Source organism: Triticum urartu, chromosome 7A (genome assembly GCF_056163025.1).
Source record: "Triticum urartu cultivar PI428250 chromosome 7A, HENAU_Tu73, whole genome shotgun sequence".
Classification (NCBI taxonomy): Eukaryota; Viridiplantae; Streptophyta; class Magnoliopsida; order Poales; family Poaceae; genus Triticum; species Triticum urartu.
Window position 1 is genome coordinate 114583617 of NC_141879.1, and position 18491 is coordinate 114602107.

General features: G+C 43.5%; 1 protein-coding gene across 1 annotated transcript; it reads left to right on the top strand.

The window, feature by feature from the left end:
* The first annotated feature begins 15502 nt into the window (after positions 1-15502).
* Positions 15503-18213, top strand: LOC147958411 (uncharacterized). Its single transcript, XM_087538015.1, has 5 exons — positions 15503-15545; positions 15971-16153; positions 16267-16335; positions 16742-16819; positions 18057-18213. The coding sequence occupies exons 1-5, from the start codon at positions 15503-15505 to the stop codon at positions 18101-18103; spliced, it is 420 nt and encodes a 139-aa protein (XP_087394141.1). The 3' UTR covers positions 18104-18213.
* The last annotated feature ends 278 nt before the right edge of the window (positions 18214-18491 follow it).

The window sequence follows — 18491 nt, forward strand, 5'->3', positions numbered from 1 at the left end:
CTGAAATCATGGCACTCGGGCCCTAGTGACAAGCATTAAGCATAGCAAAGTCATAGCAACATCAACCTCAGAACATATTGGATACTAGGGATCAAACCCTAACAAAACTAACTCAATTACATGATAAATCTCATCCAACCCATCACCGTCCAGCAAGCCTACGATGGAATTACTCACGCACGGCGGTGAGCATCATGAAATTGGTGATGGAGGATGGTTGATGATGACGACGGCGACGGATTCCCCTCTCCGGAGCCCCGAACGGACTCCAGATCAGCCCTCCCAAGAGAGTTTAGGGCTTGGCGGCGGCTCCGTATCGTAAAACACGATGAATCCTTCTCCTTGGTTTTTTCTCCCCGAACACGAATATATGGAGTTGGAGTTGAGGTCGGTGGAGCTCCAGTGGGGCCACGAGGCAGGGGGCGCACCCCCACCCTCATGGCTAGGGTGTGGGCCCCCTAGCCTTGATTCTTTGCCAGTATTTTTTATTATTTCCAAAAATAATCTCCGTGGAGTTTCAGGTCATTGATACGTCTCCATCGTATCTATAATTTTTGATTGCTCCATGCTATATTATCTACTGTTTTGGACATTATTGGGCTTTATGATCCACTTTTATATTATTTTTGGGACTAACCTATTAACCGTAGGCGCAGCCCAGAATTGATGTTTTTTGCCTGTTTTAGGGTTTCGAAGAAAAGGAATATCAAACGGAGTCCAAACATAATGAAACCTTTGGGAACGTGATTTTCTCAATGAATAAGACCCAGGAGACTTGGACCCTACGTCAAGGCACAAGAGAGGAGGCCAAAAGGTAGGGGGCGCGCCTGCCTACCCCAGGCGCGCCCTCCACCCTCGTGGGCCCCCTGTTGCTCCACCGACGTACTCCTTCCTCCTATATATACCTACGTACCCCCAAACGATCAGATACGGAGCCAAAAACCTAATTCTACCGCCGCAACTTTCTGTATCCACGAGATCCCATCTTGGGGCCTGTTCCGGAGCTCCGTCGAAAGGGGCATCGATCATGGAGGGCTTCTACATCAACACCATAGCCTCTCCGATGAAGTGTGAGTAGTTCACCTCAGACCTACGGGTCCATAGTTATTAGCTGGATGGCTTCTTCTCTCTTTTTGGATCTCAATACAATGTTCTCCCCCTCTCTTGTGGAGAATTATTCGATGTAATCTTATTTTTGCGGTGTGTTTGTTGAGATCAATGAATTGTGGGTTTATGATCAAGTCTATCTATGAATAATATTTGAATCTTCTCTGAATTCTTTTATGTATGATTGGTTATCTTTGCAAGTCTCTTCGAATTATCAGTTTGGTTTGGCCTACTAGATTGATCTTTCTTGCAATGGGAGAAGTGCTTAGCTTTGGGTTCAATCTTGCGGTGTCCTTTCCAAGTGACAGTAGGGGCAACAAGGCACGTATTGTATTGTTGCCATCGAGGATAACAAGATGGGGTTTTCATCATATTGCATGAGTCTATCCCTCTACATCATGTCATCTTGCTTAAGGCGTTACTCTGTTTTTAACTTAATATTCTAGATGCATGCTGGATAGCGGTCGATGAGTGGCGTAATAGTAGTAGATGCAGGCAGGAGTCGGTCTACTTGTCTCGGACCACTAGTAGAAAAAGGGTCAAACGTGAAGCACATTAGTGCCGGTTTGAATTTGAGCCGGCACTAATGTGTACATTAGTGCCGGTTCCAACGGCTAGCCGGGCCACTCTCATTAGTACCGGTTCATGGAAAACCTTTAGCACCGGTTCATGCCACGAACCGGTACTAAAGTGAGTGGTGGTAGGATGTTGTCAGTCCAGGGCCCCTCCAGCACCTTTAGTACCGGGTCGTATCACGAACCGGTACTAAAGGTCGTCCTACATAGACCCTTCATCCACTCGAGCTCGCTCTGTTCTTCCCCTTTCCCCTCTCCTCTCTGTTCTTTTCCCTCTTCCTCTCAAGCTCATCACAAATTTGAAGGCCCCCATCCATTCAAATGATCACAAAGGTTAGCAACTTTTTCCTTTCATCTCTCATTGCTAGATTAGCTTGTGCAATGCTTTATATAGTGATTGATTTTTGAGTTTAGTAATTTGGGAGGAATTATATATATGTGCTAGTATTTGATTTATATGCAATTTGAGGTCAAAAATAACACTTAGTTTTGCATATGTAGGTGTGGTTTACTTAGTACCTTCTAAATCTCCGTCGTAACCACCGTCGATCGCTCGCAACGTCCCGCCGCCGGCACCACCTTGTGGTGAGCCTCTTGTTCATGAAGTTTTATATAAAAAATGATGTTTGTGTGATTTGGATATATAGTTACTCATATAATTATCTTACCCATACGTTGTTTGTTATGCATAGTGCCATGGTTTTGATATCCGTCCCCGTCGGCCCTCGTCCAGGTTATGATTCGGATGTGGTATATTCTATTTTAAAACTATTCATTGCATTTCGTGTTTATGACAAATTATGCCCATCAAGTTGACATAGATATTTGTATGTAGGAGGTAGTTGAACCGGAAATTCCAACCGACCCTATTGTCGAGAGGTTAAATTTAGTTGAAAGAGAAAACGAGGATTTGAAGGAAAAATTGAAAAGAATTGAGGGGGAGAAGATGGAATTGGAGTTGCATGTTGCTGCTGTCGTCGATGATCACAAGATTAAGATGGAGAAAATGCGCTTGAAAATTAGAAAGATTAGAAAATATGCCATTCATAGTGAGGCTTGGTATCATTATGCTGTTGGATCAATTGTTACCTTAGTTGCGATCTTGATCGCATTTAAATTCTTTAGCTAGAGAGTTATTTGTTTGTTGCATTTAAGTGTTGTATGATCTTTATGTATGAACTTTATGTATTGTATTAATTTGATGTTTTCCGTGCTGTGTATTGAAGATGAGCCGGCAATGGATGTACGATGACCAATGCTCTCCCGAGTTCATTAATGGCGTGCGTACTTTTCTGCTTGCGGCTGAGGCAAACAAGCGAGCGGATGGTTTTATGCATTGTCCATGTGCTGGCTGTAAGAATGGTCGCAATTACTCTACGTCAAGAACCATTCACGTCCACCTGTTTGAGTCTGGTTTCATGCCCCACTATAATGTTTGGACCAAGCATGGAGAAAGAGGGGTTATGATGGAAGACAATGAAGAAGAAGAGGACGACGACAGCTATCCTGGCCATGGGTTCCCTGAATACGATGATACAACAATGAGGGAAGAAGCTGAGCCGGTAATGCGGGAAGAAGCTGAGCCGGCAATGCGGGAAGAAGCTAAAGAAGAGGCATCGGATGAGCCCGTTGATGAGCTAGGTCGGGCCATTGCCGATGCAAAGAGAAACTGCGCAAGTGATTTGGAGAAGAAGAAGTTGCAGCGCATGTTAGAGGATTACAAAAAATTGTTGTACCCGAATTGCGTAGGTGACAAGAAAAAGCTGGGCACCACACTGGAATTGCTGCAATGGAAGGTAGAGAATGGTGTATCTGACAAGGGATTTGGAAAGTTGCTGGTAATGATAAAGGATATGCTTCCAAAGGACAACGAATTGCCCGAGAGTACGTACGAAGCAAAGAAGGCTGTCTGCCCTCTAGGGTTAGAGGTGCAGAAGATACATGCATGCCCTAATGATTGCATCCTCTACCGCGGTGAGTACGAGGATTTGAACGCTTGCCCGGTATGCGGTGCATTGCGCTATAAGATTAGCTGCGATGACCCTGGTGATGTCGAGGGTGAGCGCCCCAGGAAGAAGATTCTTGCCAAGGTGATGTGGTATGCTCCTATAATACCACGGTTGAAACGTTTGTTCCAAAACAAAGAGCATGCCAAGGTGATGCGATGGCACAGAGAAGACAGTAAGAAAGACGAAAAGTTGAGAGTACCCACTGACGGGTCGCAGTGGAGAAAAATCGAAAGAAAGTACAGGAAGGAGTTTGCAGATGACGCAAGGAACGTATGGTTTGGTCTAAGCGCAGATGGCATTAATCCTTTTGGGGAGCAGAGCAGCAACCATAGCACCTGGCCTATGACTCTATGTTTGTATAACCTTCCTCCTTGGTTGTGCATGAAGCGGAAGTTCATTATGATGCCAGTGCTCATCCAAGGCCCTAAGCAACCCGACAATGACATTGATGTGTACCTAAGGCCATTAGTTGAAGAACTCTTACAACTGTGGAATGGAACAGGTGTACGTGCGTGGGATGAGCACATGGGGGAAGAATTTGACCTAAAGGCGTTGCCGTTCGTGACCATCAATGATTGGCCTGCTCTCAGTAACCTTTCAGGACAGACAAACAAGGGATACCGCGCATGCACGCACTGTTTGGACGATACCGACAATATATATTTGGCTAATTGTAAGAAGAATGTGTACCTGGGACATCGTCGATTTCTTCCGAGCAGGCATCCCGTAAGAAAGAAAGGCAAGCATTTCAAAGGTGAGGCGGATCACCGGATGAAGCCTCGCCACCATACTGGTGCTGATGTACATGATATGGTCAAGGATTTGAAGGTGGTCTTTGGAAAGGGTCCTGGTGGATAACCTGTTCCGAATGACGCTGACGGACGCGCACCCATGTGGAAGAAGAATTCTATATTTTGGGACCTGCCCTATTGGAAAGACCTAGAGGTCCGCTCCGCAATTGACGTGATGCACGTGACGAAGAATCTTTGTGTGACCCTACTTGGCTTCTTGGGCGTGTATGGGAAGACAAAAGATACACCTGAGGCACGGGAGGACCAGCAACGTATGCACGGAAAAGATGGCATACATCAGGGTCATGCAAGCTACGCTCTTACCAAAGAAGAGAAGGAAATCTTCTTTGAATGCCTGCTTAGTATTAAGGTACCGTCTGGCTTCTCGTCGAATATAAAGGGAATAATAAACATGGCAGAGAAAAAGTTCCAGAACCTAAAGTCTCATGACTGCCACGTGATTATGACGCAACTTCTTCCGGTTGCATTGAGGGGGCTTCTACCAGAAAACGTTCGATTAGCCATAGTGAAGCTATGTGCATTTCTCAATGCAATCTCTCAGAAGGTAATCGATCCAGAAATCATACCAAGGTTAGAGAATGATTTGGTGCAATGTCTTGTGAGTTTGGAGTTGGTGTTACCACCATCCTTCTTCAACATCATGACGCACGTCCTAGTTCACCTATGCGAAGAGATTAACATTTTGGGTCCTGTATTTCTACACAATATGTTCCCCTTTGAGAGGTTCATGGGAGTCTTAAAGAAATATGTTCATAACCGTGCTAGGCCAGAAGGAAGCATCTCCAAGGGCCATGAAAATGAGGAGGTCATTGAGTTTTGTATTGACTTTATTCCTGACCTTAAGCCGATTGGTGTTCCTGAATCGCGGCATAAGGGCAGACTGGATGGAAAAGGCATGCTAGGAGGGGAACAAATAATATGTATGGACGGACATTCTCTCACTGAAGCACACTACACAGTTCTACAGAATTCCGCCTTGGTGGCTCCGTATATGGATGAACACAATAATTTTCTACGCTCCAAACACCCGGAGCGGTCTGATGACTGGATTACACGTGAACAAACCAGGAGTTTCGCCAGCTGGTTGCAGACACGTACCATGCATGACACCTCTATTGAAGATGACCTGTACTTGTTGTCCCAGTTACCATCTTCGAATATAATGACTTTCAAAGGGTACGAGATAAATGGTAATACATTTTACACGATCGCCCAAGATAAGAAGAGCACCAACCAAAACAGTGGTGTCCGCTTTGATGCAGAAACCAAGACGGGAAAGGAAACATATTATGGTTATATACAGGCCATATGGGAACTTGACTATCGACGTGGTTTGAAGGTCCCTTTGTTTCGGTGCAAATGGGTCAATATGAAACGAGGCTAGGTAACGGAAGACCCACAGTACGGAATGAAAACAGTGGATCTCAACAATCTTGCGTATGCAGACGAACCATTCGTCCTAGCCAATGATGTGGCACAGGTTTTCTATGTGAAGGACATGTCTACCAAGCCAAGAAAAATAAAATATAAGGAAGCGAATACATTGTACAATGAGCCAAAGCGGCACATAGCTCTTTCTGGGAAGAGGAACATCGTGGGAGTGGATGACAAGACAGACATGTCAGAAGATTATGAAAAGTTTGATGAAATTGCTCCATTCACAGTGAATATTGACCCGAGCATCCCGTTAAATGATGAAGATTTTCCATGGTTACGGCGCAAAGGGACACACGCGAAGAAAAAGTTTCACACCGAAAGATCTGGGATGTGATCGGCTTCACTATCACCACTTTCTTCTGTGTTTCACACCCAGGAGGGAATCTCTGTAATAGTTAGGGTAGTTATGTGTTTTGGCATTTGAAACGCGAAGAAATTTTATGTGCAAACAAATTCTTTCATGCCTTTACTGATTTTTAAAGTTAAGTTATTCACAAACTAGTGATTCACACTAATTTCAAATAATTCAAAATTTAAACTATTCAAATTTGAAAACTACAGGCACTAACAGAAAGTTTGTAATTTTTTGTACCTAAAGCAAAAATATTCACAAAGAAACTCTAAATACACAAAAAACAACTCAAAAATAAATAAAGCAAAAAAAATAAAGAAGCCCGCCTACTGGGCCAGAGCGGCCTTCATACGACTAGAAACCCAACCTGTTGTTGGGCCAGGATGCAGGCCCGCAAAGGCCCAGTAGGCCCACAGGGCAACACAGAACATGTAGGCCCAGTAGGCCTGCTTTGGAGAGGAGCTCGAGAGAGCTAACGCACGGGGTTATAAACCAGTGCGGACGCCCCTCGGCTAGCGAGGTGGGACTAAACTTGCTGCACCGCACCTTGCCAGCGCACCCCCTTTAGTACCGGGTGGTGGCTCCAACCGGTACTAAAGCCCCCCCCTTTAGTATCGGTTGGAGCCAACACCCGGTACTAAAGGGTGTGCGGTTCCCGCCGCTTGGCGTGGCCAAAACAGGCCTTTAGTACCGGTTGGTGGCTCCAACCGGTACTAAAGGTCCATCCTATATAACTAAACACTTCAAAAATTTCAGTTTCTCATCTGCTTCTTCTCCTCTGCCCCGTCGCCCGCCGCCCCCATCTCCATATCCCTCGTCGCCGCCCCCGTCGCCGCCCCCGTCCCCGTCGTCGCCGCCCCGTCGTCCCCATCCCCGTCGTCACCGCCGCGCCGTCCCGTCCCGTCCCGCGTCGTCCCCGTCCCCGTCATCGCCACCCCATCCCCGTTGTCGCCGCCCCGGCCCGTCCCCGTTGTCGCCGCCCCGTCCCTGCCCCCGTCGTCGCCATCCCCGTCGTCGCCGCGCCCATCACCGTCCCCGTCGCCTCTCGCCTCGCCGGTGAGCACACACACACACATACATTTTTTTAGTTTTTTAGTTATAGAAATAGTTATAAAAATGTTAGAAATTTTTCTTTGTTTAGTTATAGAAATAGTTAGTTATATAGCATTGTTAGAAATGTTATAGAAATATTAGAATTGTTAGAAATTTGTCTGTTTTTTAGATATAGAAATAGTTATAAAGAAGTTAGAAATTTTTCTTTTTTTAGTTATAGAAATAGTTATAAAAAAGTTAGAAATTTTTCTTTTTTTTAGTTATAGAAATATTAGAAATGTTATACAAATGTTAGTTATATATATATAAATGTTATAATTTTTTTTTCTGTTTTTTAGTTATAGAAATATTAGAAATGTTATAGAAATGTTAGTTATATAGCATTGTTAGAAATGTTATAGGAATGCTAGTTATATAAAAATGTTAGAAATTTTAGTTATCAAAATCCAATCATTAAAAAAATGTTACTTTTTGCGGGCATATAGCTAGTATTTGTTCTCGACGATGCCCGGCCCGCATCCTCGCCGTCGACCCGTCCGCGACGACGTCCGGTTGACCCATGTCCGGGACTGGGCTCCGCCGAGCTAGCACTGGGAGGTGCTGCCTGGAGGGGCGCGCCACTTGATGAGGAACCCGGCCCCGGTCGTCGACCCTGATCTCGTTTGGTGTCGTTTGCGTGGGCCAGTTTCGGTGCGGAGGGAGCCGGCCCCGCCGGAGGTGGTACGTCGTCGTGTCAGGGAGGAGGACGAGCACGTCCATCGCTACATGGTTGTGTTAGAGGGCGGCAGGTTCTCCAATACCTGGCAGTTTCTTCAGGGATCTCACTTCAGCTATGATCCTGTGAGGGTTCCTTCTCTTTGGGTGTCCACCGCCCGCGCCGCATGATCCGACGATGTATTTGAGATTATATATTATTTGAGACAATGTATTCGAGATTATACCTATTATTCGAGACGATGTATTCGAGATTATATCTATTATTCGAGACGACGTATTCGAGATTATATTCGATGATGCTTATTATGTACTATGATTGATTCAGTTCTCCTTATTAATTGATTGCATCCATGCATTGCAATTTGAATATATTTCTTTTGGATTAGTTAAACAAAACCTATGGCGGACAATACCGACAGAGAGGGAGAAGAGGCCCTGTTCAATATCATACGCAATCCTCGCGGGCCAGATGATGATCAGAATGAAGAAGATTATGACGGCTCTGAATATCTAAACAACACCGGGGAGGGTGATATGATATTCGATCGCGACGACCGAATTGATGAAGTCATGAACTATGAACATGACGAAGAAAATGTTGATCTTGAAACAACAAAGACCGACGAGGTATATATATTTATATAAGCAGGCATCTGGTGATCATCACATGTTTTAAATGACTTGAAGATATATTAATGAATCGATCTTTCTTTTTTTAGCCATCCGGATCGAGCAAATCTTCAGGCAACAGGACGAAACGAGGCCCGAAGAAAAAGCTGAAGGAGGGCGTAAAGTACAATATCAAGGCAATCAGACCTAATGGCGAACCATTAGCGCCTAAGAAGATTGCGGACAAGTTCATTCATCAGTGCGGAGTTCTTGTGAAGGACCAACTCCCGATCTCCCTTCAAGAATGGAGAGAGCCAGCAAAGCCATGTCCAGGAGTTACTTTTGTCGACGACAGACAGAAACATTTGCTTTGGGAAACGCTCATGGAACATTTCACCCTACCAGATCATTTCACAAATGCAGATGTGGAGAAAGTCAAGGACGCTGCTCTTAGGAAGATGGCGGTTGCATTCAAGAACCACAAGATTCGTGAATGGGCCAAGTACGTCAAGGGAGGAAGGAAGACTCCAGTATTCGAGGGAACACTAGAGAAGCAAAGTGCTCATTGGGACGATTTCGTGAAATTCAAGGATTCGGAATTATCTAAGGAACGGTTCAGAATAAACAAGGCCAATGCCACAAAAAAGGATAAGTTCCATAAGTTGGGGCCAGGTGGCTATGCGGTGGGAATGCCTAAGTGGGATAAGTCTGAGAAAGAGATGTTGGATGCATGTGTCACTCAAAAACATTGAGCTGGCCCCCCAGGTGCAGGACTTGGTTCTATGCGCATGGAGGGGAGTTGGACCCGAAGACAAGCAAAGTTTCGAAGATGGCATGTCTGGACGGAGCCGAAGATAAGCTACTTGATGCAATAGAAGAGGCTCGATCGGGGTTGTTCGAGCCCAACAGAGAGAATGGCGAGCTTACGCATGCCCTGGGAAATCCTGAACACCTGGGAAGAACATGAGGCATGAGCTCTATTCCGTGGTATGAGGGGTTTTCGGACTGGAACGCTGACTACAGAACCCGTGCGAGAAAGAAGATTGCGGAGGAGAAGAAGAGGAAGATGGAGGAGGAGCAGAGGAAGCTAGACTATGAACGCCTTCAAGGCCTAGAATCAGCGCACGCAGACTTGGCAATCAAATTCCAGTGGCAGCAGGAGCAAATCGACTCACTTAGCCAGCAAAGGGGGTCTCAGCAGCTAGCGGATGATCCACCAATGGATAGCACCGTCCCATCCATGCCGAGAAGCAGCGTGGGTTCCGCCCCGGGCGACGCATTGCTGGATAGCTACCCTGTGGATGACATCATGGAGAACACTAACTGCGAGCTACACTTCAAAATGAAGAACATATCCATGAAGGTGGCGGACGCCCTTGCTTTTAAGAATCCCCCCGAGGCAACCTTCCATTGCAACCTGATTCCAGCGGGCTATGCTCGTGTCTTGGTTGATGAGGTGGTGGACCAATATTCAGGGCTAGAGCTTGACATTCCTAGAGGTGACGATGAGCACACACTAGGAGAGGCCAACCATCGTATCATCCTATGGAGAAAGGATTGCATCATCTTTCGAAGGCCACCGACACCGCGTCATCTGACTCCTCGTCGCAGTCCGCCACCGAGTCAGCAGACTCCCGCTCCTCCAAGTCCACCAACGCATCAGGCCACTCCTCCAAGTCCGGCACAGCTTCAGGCCACTCCTCCTCCAAGTCCGGCAAAGCGTCAGGCCACTCCTCCTCCAAGTCCGGCACAGCTTTAGGCCACTCCTCCTCCAATTCCGGCATAGCTTCAGGCCACTCCTCCTCCTCCAACTCAGCCACATCAGCCGTCTTCGCCACCTCAGCAATCATGGAAGAGAGCCGCCTCAGCTATGGTGCGTAGCGGTACAAGTCATGGTAGTACTGCAGGTACAGGCGGAGGCAAGCGATTTCAATATGGTCCAAGCCTCGCGCCTCTTCCGCAGAGGCCTTACGACAAGTCCGAGGAGGAAAACGTAGCCATATCGAAGGCCGAGGTGGAAGCCCATTTTGCACCGAAACCGCCACCGCTGCCAAGGGAGAAAGTGCCTGTGGAAAAGATTGACCACTTCATTCGTATGGCTAGACCACCAGCTCCCAAGCCTGTTGACACAGACTATGAGCGCCACCTCAGGAAGTTAAATCGAGCACGTCTACAGAAAGAGGCGAGCTCGAGCTTGAGCAAATCATCTGGCAAAAGGAGCGGTAAAACCGTTCCCCAGCTGGGAGAACAGGCGGCGCAATCAATCCCCCCGCTTGTTGTGCCAACAACACATGAGAGTAGGTGCACCCAATATTATTGTGGGCAAACCGTTAACGTTCCCGGGGTGGGTGATGTGGTAATAACCGAGGAGCATATTGCGCAGGCTGAATCGATCGGGATCACTGTTGGACAACTCCTCGATATCGAGCCCATGTCTCCGACTAGAGAGGAGGAAATAAAACGGAAATATGCCCGGGGCCAACCTTTGGTCGAGCCAGAGGAGGTCAATAAGCTCCCAACGAGAATGTATGAATTGCATCAATGGTACATGGACATTACCAAGATTTCCAATCGAGAGTCCCTCATGGTGAATGTCAACAAGGAGCATTACTACCATGAGAAAGCTGTGACCGTTGAGTATTCAGAACTATTTCAGCTATACAATAAAGACGCACTCGACAAATCTATCCTCAGTTGCTATTGTCTGTAAGTGATTTCTTTCTGTAATTTAAGTCTCAAGCTAGCTGTAGTGATCATTTTGATCAATCATTACCTATAATTATCCTCACTATATTCTTTTTTGTGGTATTATGCAGGATGAAGATTTATGAAATGAAAAAAGGTGGACGCTATGGCATTGGGTTCGTTGACCCAAATACCATTAATGAATACACATGGAAAATAGATCCATATCACGAAAAAAGTGTAGAGGAAAGCATGCTACAGTTCTTCAAGGAACTCAAATACAATGAAGATATACTACTTCCTTACAACTTCCAGTGAGTCACACTGTCTTGTACTACAAATTCTGTTTTTCCCTACTAGCTATAGCTACATGTTTTTTCTTACATATGCCTGCTTAATTAAGACATGCAAACGTGTGTGCATGCAGATTTCACTTGATCTTGTTAATCATTAAAGTTGATGAAGGAACAGTTGAAGTACTAGACTCACTACTTAAGAAAGCAAGTGACTACACCATCGTGAAGGGGATAGTCAACAGGTAATTTCAATCATTATTAACTATATCTCGGCTTATTTAATTAGCTCGTCATTTCCTAATAACAACTATTTAATAACCCATTTATTCATTTTCTTTGTCGGCGTGGCAGGGCTTGGGAAAAGTTTATCAGGGTCACTCCAGGCCCATGGAAACAAAATCTGAAATGGTATCGACCCAAGGTAAGTAATTAAGTAGTACTAGCTAGCTGCCATCTCTTTAATTATCATGCTTGATTAATTATTATCTGATCAAATTCCATTCTCATAAAGGCCCTGAAGCAGGCGCCGGGGAATGATCTATGTGCATACTACGTTTGCGAGCACATTCGCATGATGGCGTCCGAAAGGAGCAAATCTCAAAGACAGGAGTGGGTACGATATCGATTGTGAGAACACTATTCACAATTTTTACACCATTATCGATATCTAGTCACACAACTAATACACATGCATATTGATCTCCTTCTTAACAGTTCAAAGAGGTGTGGGACAAGCTCCTAGCACAGGACCGCATAGAAGCAATTCAAGAGGAAATAGAGGGATTTTTGCTTGACCAGGTCATAGATCCCAAAGGAGAATACTATTACCCGCTACCGCCCCCATGAACCACTTCCAATTGTTATCGTGCTCCGAAGGCACCAATTAGCTAGGCTAATGCCACTGGCTCCGAAGGCACCAATTAGGAGAAATTGTATATATATATACATGTGTATATATATGTGTGAATTAATTAATGGTGGTTGTGAGACATTCGATGATATATATATTATGATCGGTTCTACTAGAAATTCTATTTATATATATGCATAACGTGTACAATATGTAGTATCATAAAATACCAGCAAACGAAAAATAATTAAATGGAAAACACAAAATTAAATGAAAAATAAATCATAAACCCAAAACCCCCCCAACATTTTAATACCGATTGGTGACACCAACCGGTACTAAAGGGCTCCCTGCCCCCGAAGCTGGCTCATGCCACGTGGTTGCCCTTTAGCACCGGTTCATGCTGAACCGGTACTAAAGGGGGGGTGGCCTTTAGTGCCTACATTTTAGCATCGGTTACCAAACCGGCACTAAAGGGCCTTACGAACCGGTGCTATTGCCTGGTTCTGCACTAGTGGACGTGATGCCTATATACATGATCATAGCTAGATATTCTCATAACTATGCTCAATTTTGTCAATTTCTCTACAGTAATTTGTTCACCCACCATAGAATAATTATGCTCTCGAGAGAAGCCACTAGTGAAACCTATGGCCCCCGGGTCTATCTTTATCATATTAATCTCCTACTGCTTAGTTATTTCCTTTGCTTTTTTACTTTGCCTTTATTTTACTTTGCATCTTTATCACAAAAATATCAGAAATATTATCTTATCATATCTATCAGATCTCACTCTCGCAAGTGGCCGTGTAGGGATTGACAACCCCTATTCGCGTTGGTTGCAAGGAATTATTTGTTTTGTGCAGGTACGAGGGACTCGCATGTAGCCACCTACTAGATTGATACCTTGGTTCTCAAAAACTGAGGAAATACTTACGCTACTTTTCTGGATCATCCCTTCCTCTTCAGGGAAAAACAACGCAGTGCTCAAGAGGTAGCGGTCATTCCGAGAACTTTTGTTTTTGCACATAAATAACACCATGGCAATTCTGCTGAAAACAACGTCAGTCCGGGTTAGTTCCATTCAAATCATGCAAGTTAGAGTCCAAAACAAGGGCAAAAGTGTTTGGAAAAGTAGATACGATGGAGACGTATCAATTCCCCCAAGCTTGAACCTTTGCTTGTCCTCAAGCAATTCAGTTGACAAACTGAAGGTGATAAAGAAAAACTTATACAAACTCTGTTTGCTCTTGTTGTTGTAAATATGTAAAGCCAGCATTCATGTTTTCAGCAAAGATTATGAACTAACCACATTCACAATAACACTTAGGTCTCATGTTTACTCATATCAATGGCATAATCAACTAGCGAGCAATAATAATAAATCTCGGATGACAACACTTTCTCAAAACAATCATAATATGATATAACAAGATGGTATCTCGCTAGCCCTTTCTGAGACCGCAAAACATAAATGCAGAGCACCTTTAAAGATCAAGGACTGACTAGACATTGTAATTCATGGTGAAAGAGATCCAGTCAAGTCATACTCAATGTAAACTAACAGTAATGAATGCAAATGACAGCGGTGCTCTCCAACTGGTTCTTTTAATAAGAGGGTGATGACTCAACATAAAAGTAAATAGATAGGCCCTTCGCAGAGGGAAGTAGGGATTTGTAGAGGTGCCAGAGCTCGATTTTGAAATAGAGATGAATAATATTTTGAGCGGTATACTTTCATTGTCAACATAACAAACAAGAGATGGCAATATCTTCCATGCTACACACATTATAGGCGGTTCCCAAACAGAATGGTAAAGTTTATACTCCCCCTCCACCAACAGGCATCAATCCATGGCTTGCTCAAAACAACGATTGCCTCCAACTAACAACAGTCCCGGGGGAGTTTTGTTTGCAATTATTTTAATTTGATTTGCATGAAGCATGGGACTGTGCATCTCGGTGGCCAGCCATTTTCTTGTGAGTGAGGAGCGGAGTCCACACCTCTTGAGAATAACCCGCCTAACATGGAAGATACGAACAGCCCTAGTTGATACATGAGCTATTCGAGCATACAAAACAGAATGTTTATTTGAAGGTTTAGAGTTTGGCACATACAAATTTACTTGGAACGGCAGGTAGATACCACATATAGGAAGGTATAGTGGACTCATATGGAATAACTTTGGGGTTTATGGGATTGGATGCACAAGCAGTATTCCCGCTTAGTACAGGTGAAGGCTAGTAAAAGACTGGGAAGCGACCAGCTAGAGAGCGACAACAGCCATGAACATGCATGCATTAAAATTAATCAACACCGAATGCAAGCATGAGCAGGATATAATGCACCATCAACATAAATATCATAGAGGCTATGTTGATTTTGTTTCAACTACATGCGTGAACATGTGCCAAGTCAAGCCACTCGAATCGTTCAAAGAGGATACCACCCTATCATACCACATCACAACCATCTATCTATCTATACCTCTATATACCTATACTAATCCTAGACTCCCTACAAATTCCCACGTTAATCAGTAATTAGGAGCCGTTAATCTGATGGGACCGAGTTATTACGGTGTAGATCTAATCTATCTATTGCTCTCTGGGAAAAAAGACACCTATTAATTCTCACGTTAATGAAAAATTAGGAGCGGTGTACATCCACCGATTCTTCCTTTCCCGGTAAAAAAAAATCTAAAGTAGCCATATTATCTCTCACGTCTCTATTCATATTCTCATGGAAAAGAGACCCAGGTCTCTCTTAGATTGGAACAACGAAGTTGGTCATCGATCCCACTCTCAATCTCTCATGTCTCTCTCTCTCCCTCAAACTCTCATCTCTCTTCCTCTCCACAAGCAGATCTGTGTCTCTCCCAATTGCAAATTTGCACCAAGAACGTTAGTGCATGGATTCTGCGCTTATCTCCACATGGAAACAGATCGTGTCTCTCCCAAATTGCAGCAAGGAATTTAGGGCATCCATCTCCTGCGCTCATGGAGCTTATTACAGTAAAATTATTTTCCTCATCTAGATCAGGTTCGTATTCTCAGTCCTTGCACTGATTTATTTTCAATTTCTTTTTGCCGGTCTGGATTCAATTCTTTTCAGGTTCGTCTTCTCAGTCCTCACACTAATTTGTTTTGAATTTCTTTTTGCCAGTTCAGATTCAGTTGTTGTCATCGTGCCCTTTAATAATGTTGTCTAGGGATTCAATCTCCTTTATCGTGTGTCTTCTTGAAGCTGATGATTGCCATGGCAAAATAAAATCAGTGTTCTAGATCCCTCAAAAAACAAAAAAAAAAATCTTTCTGTAGCGCACAGAAAAGAAACATGTACCTTATATGTAGAAAAAGACACATCCAAGTACAACTCCAATCCTTCCAATACGGGGGGATCTCTATTTTCTCACTAATTGACCCTATCATTGACTCTCTGCTGTGATTTGGCTTCCCCAATCATAGTTTTCTCAATCACTCAACCAAGATGGGCAGGGGGCGGGGGATATGGAGAAGGACGGAGCTCCTGTTGTGGTTGGTGCCGTCGCAAATGGTGGATGTTGACCATGCTGTCCCATGGAGGGAAGGTAATCTTGAAGAACAATTATCTCGCAAAGACATTGACCATCCACTCAGCGCAACAGCAGGGTAAGCATGAACACTATGATTTGTCGAAAACAACTAAAAGAATCATGCTATGTTAGACATATAACATTCTGATTTTGTGCTCCAGCTGAATTGTAGTATTAATTTTCTGAAAGTTTCTAGGCCACGATGGTTTATGGATCCAAGGTGTAGATGCACTAACCGCAGTTTGAAGCCAATGACTGGTAATTTTCCAAATGACAGCATCTCTGTTTTGTTTTATCTTATTACTAAGTTAGAAATTGGATAGCATGTGTTTGATGTTTTTCCTTCAAATCAGAATAATTGCAGGTCTGCTTCTACGGCTAACGTAACCCATCATTACTATCTTCCAGATTTCATATATATTTATTATCACTAGATGAATTCAGGTCCGATCGGGTCTTCCCTTTTTCACATGTGCACATTTTGCTAAATGCCATCTAATTCCTGCCATGAATCACAAATGGAATTGCAGTCTGAAAGTTGTGGCACGTGATTTGGAAACACCATAAAAACCATATGTTGCTCCAACATAAAGTATCTTCTGATTTTTAAGTTCCACTTATTGAACAATGCACTTCAAAATTCACATTTATGCTATGTACAGACATATGCAGGTACACTGGAGCATAATTCTATCAATTACCTATGGAAGACAGTCCAACATGGATGCTCTTAAGTGTACATGTATGTAGCGTTTCAGTTTCTATAGCATGCACTCACCCCTACCTGCCATTATACACTTGATCTGATGATGTTCACTTAAACAAGTTATTTCATCATATTTTCCACACATTTCGCTCAACTAAAACATGTGTATGTTCAGTTTGTCTTCTTAATTTCTTGACCAATTCGCCAACAAGGCTAAATACCTATGGTTATTTTGCGCCAATTGTCCTTTGAGATTGTTAAAAGAACTTCCCCGAGATATGTAACACTGTTGCTCCTGCTACTTTCGCCATTATATTATTCACATTATTCAGACTTCTATAAATGCACTCCCAACTGCATAATTTCTTAGCTTATCGATTTTATTTCTTCTGACTTTATAAATTCAGAAATGATTATAACAAGGCTGCTGAGTTGTTGGATTCAATACATGTATGTCAAAACTTATGGCTTTTCAAAACTATTTGTTCCCTGTTTTGGTCCTCTAATACACATTTTCCCTTTACGTTGGATAACCAATTCACTTTTGTGCTCATTTTCTTGAGACAGTGAAGATTTGTTTTGCTACTCATGTATATAGATATAAAATTTTAATGGTCTTCACAATTCTATCAATCAATAGAGATTTGAACAAAATCCGGTTGATATAATATATACAATTTGGCACGCACATGTTGCGAAGAGTAATTTTTAAAGTATATTTACAAAGACTTTTTTATTTCTATGCATGTACAATATATATTAGGACACTGGACATGCTCACTACTGGAATTCCCAATTTTTTTGAGTGCCAAATGCACTCGGCAAAGGCCAAAAAAACACGGCAGCACTAGGAAAACATGACTATATTGGACGTCTGCCGACAATGTTTATTTTGTCGGGTTCTTTTCTACAGGCACTAAGTAGACAACTGCAAAAAACTTCGTTTAGTGCAGAACAAGGGTAACTCGGTAAACAAATGACACAGACCGAATGATGAGTCAATGACCATCCCACGTGGCACCATAGTTTTGCCATTTTGTGCACTCGGCAAAACTACGACCCAGTAGAGCTACCCAGATAGCACCATGTGTCATGTTTAGGCAAAGGGGTCTTAGACACCAGACATCTAACCTAACAGCGACTCTGAATATCCATGTTGGTTGATTGCTAGCCTGATGCTAATATTTGATGTGTTTTCCTCAATTTAAAATCCCCAGGCAGGATGTTTCTAAAATCTACGTATTAACATCACCTGCATCGGATGTTTCTGTAGCATTTGAGGATGCGCACATGGTGTATATGCTGATGAAGGAAGCCTAGGAACAAGCATATTTACGAAATACATGGAGAAGATGGTGTCCAATAAAGGGAAAAGCAGCGAAGTAAAACATGATTAGTTTAGAGTGACATGAAAGCAGACTGTCTTTCAACAATAGGTGGATTCTTAAGATAAGGACAGGTGTACAACGCAAGAGCTATAATAAGGCCTAACATGGTTGCTGGAAGATATATTTGTACAATAATAGGCATGCACATGCAGCTGTAGTAAAAAGAGTTAATAACTTAATATGAGATATTCAATTCCAGTGCCTGAATGAAAATAGCTGGAAAAAATTCTGTAATATAGCAGCCCAATAGTTCTTATAAATACGGATGCATGCAGGTGATGATAGACACTATATCATGTCTGATCCGTAAGTAAGTGTGT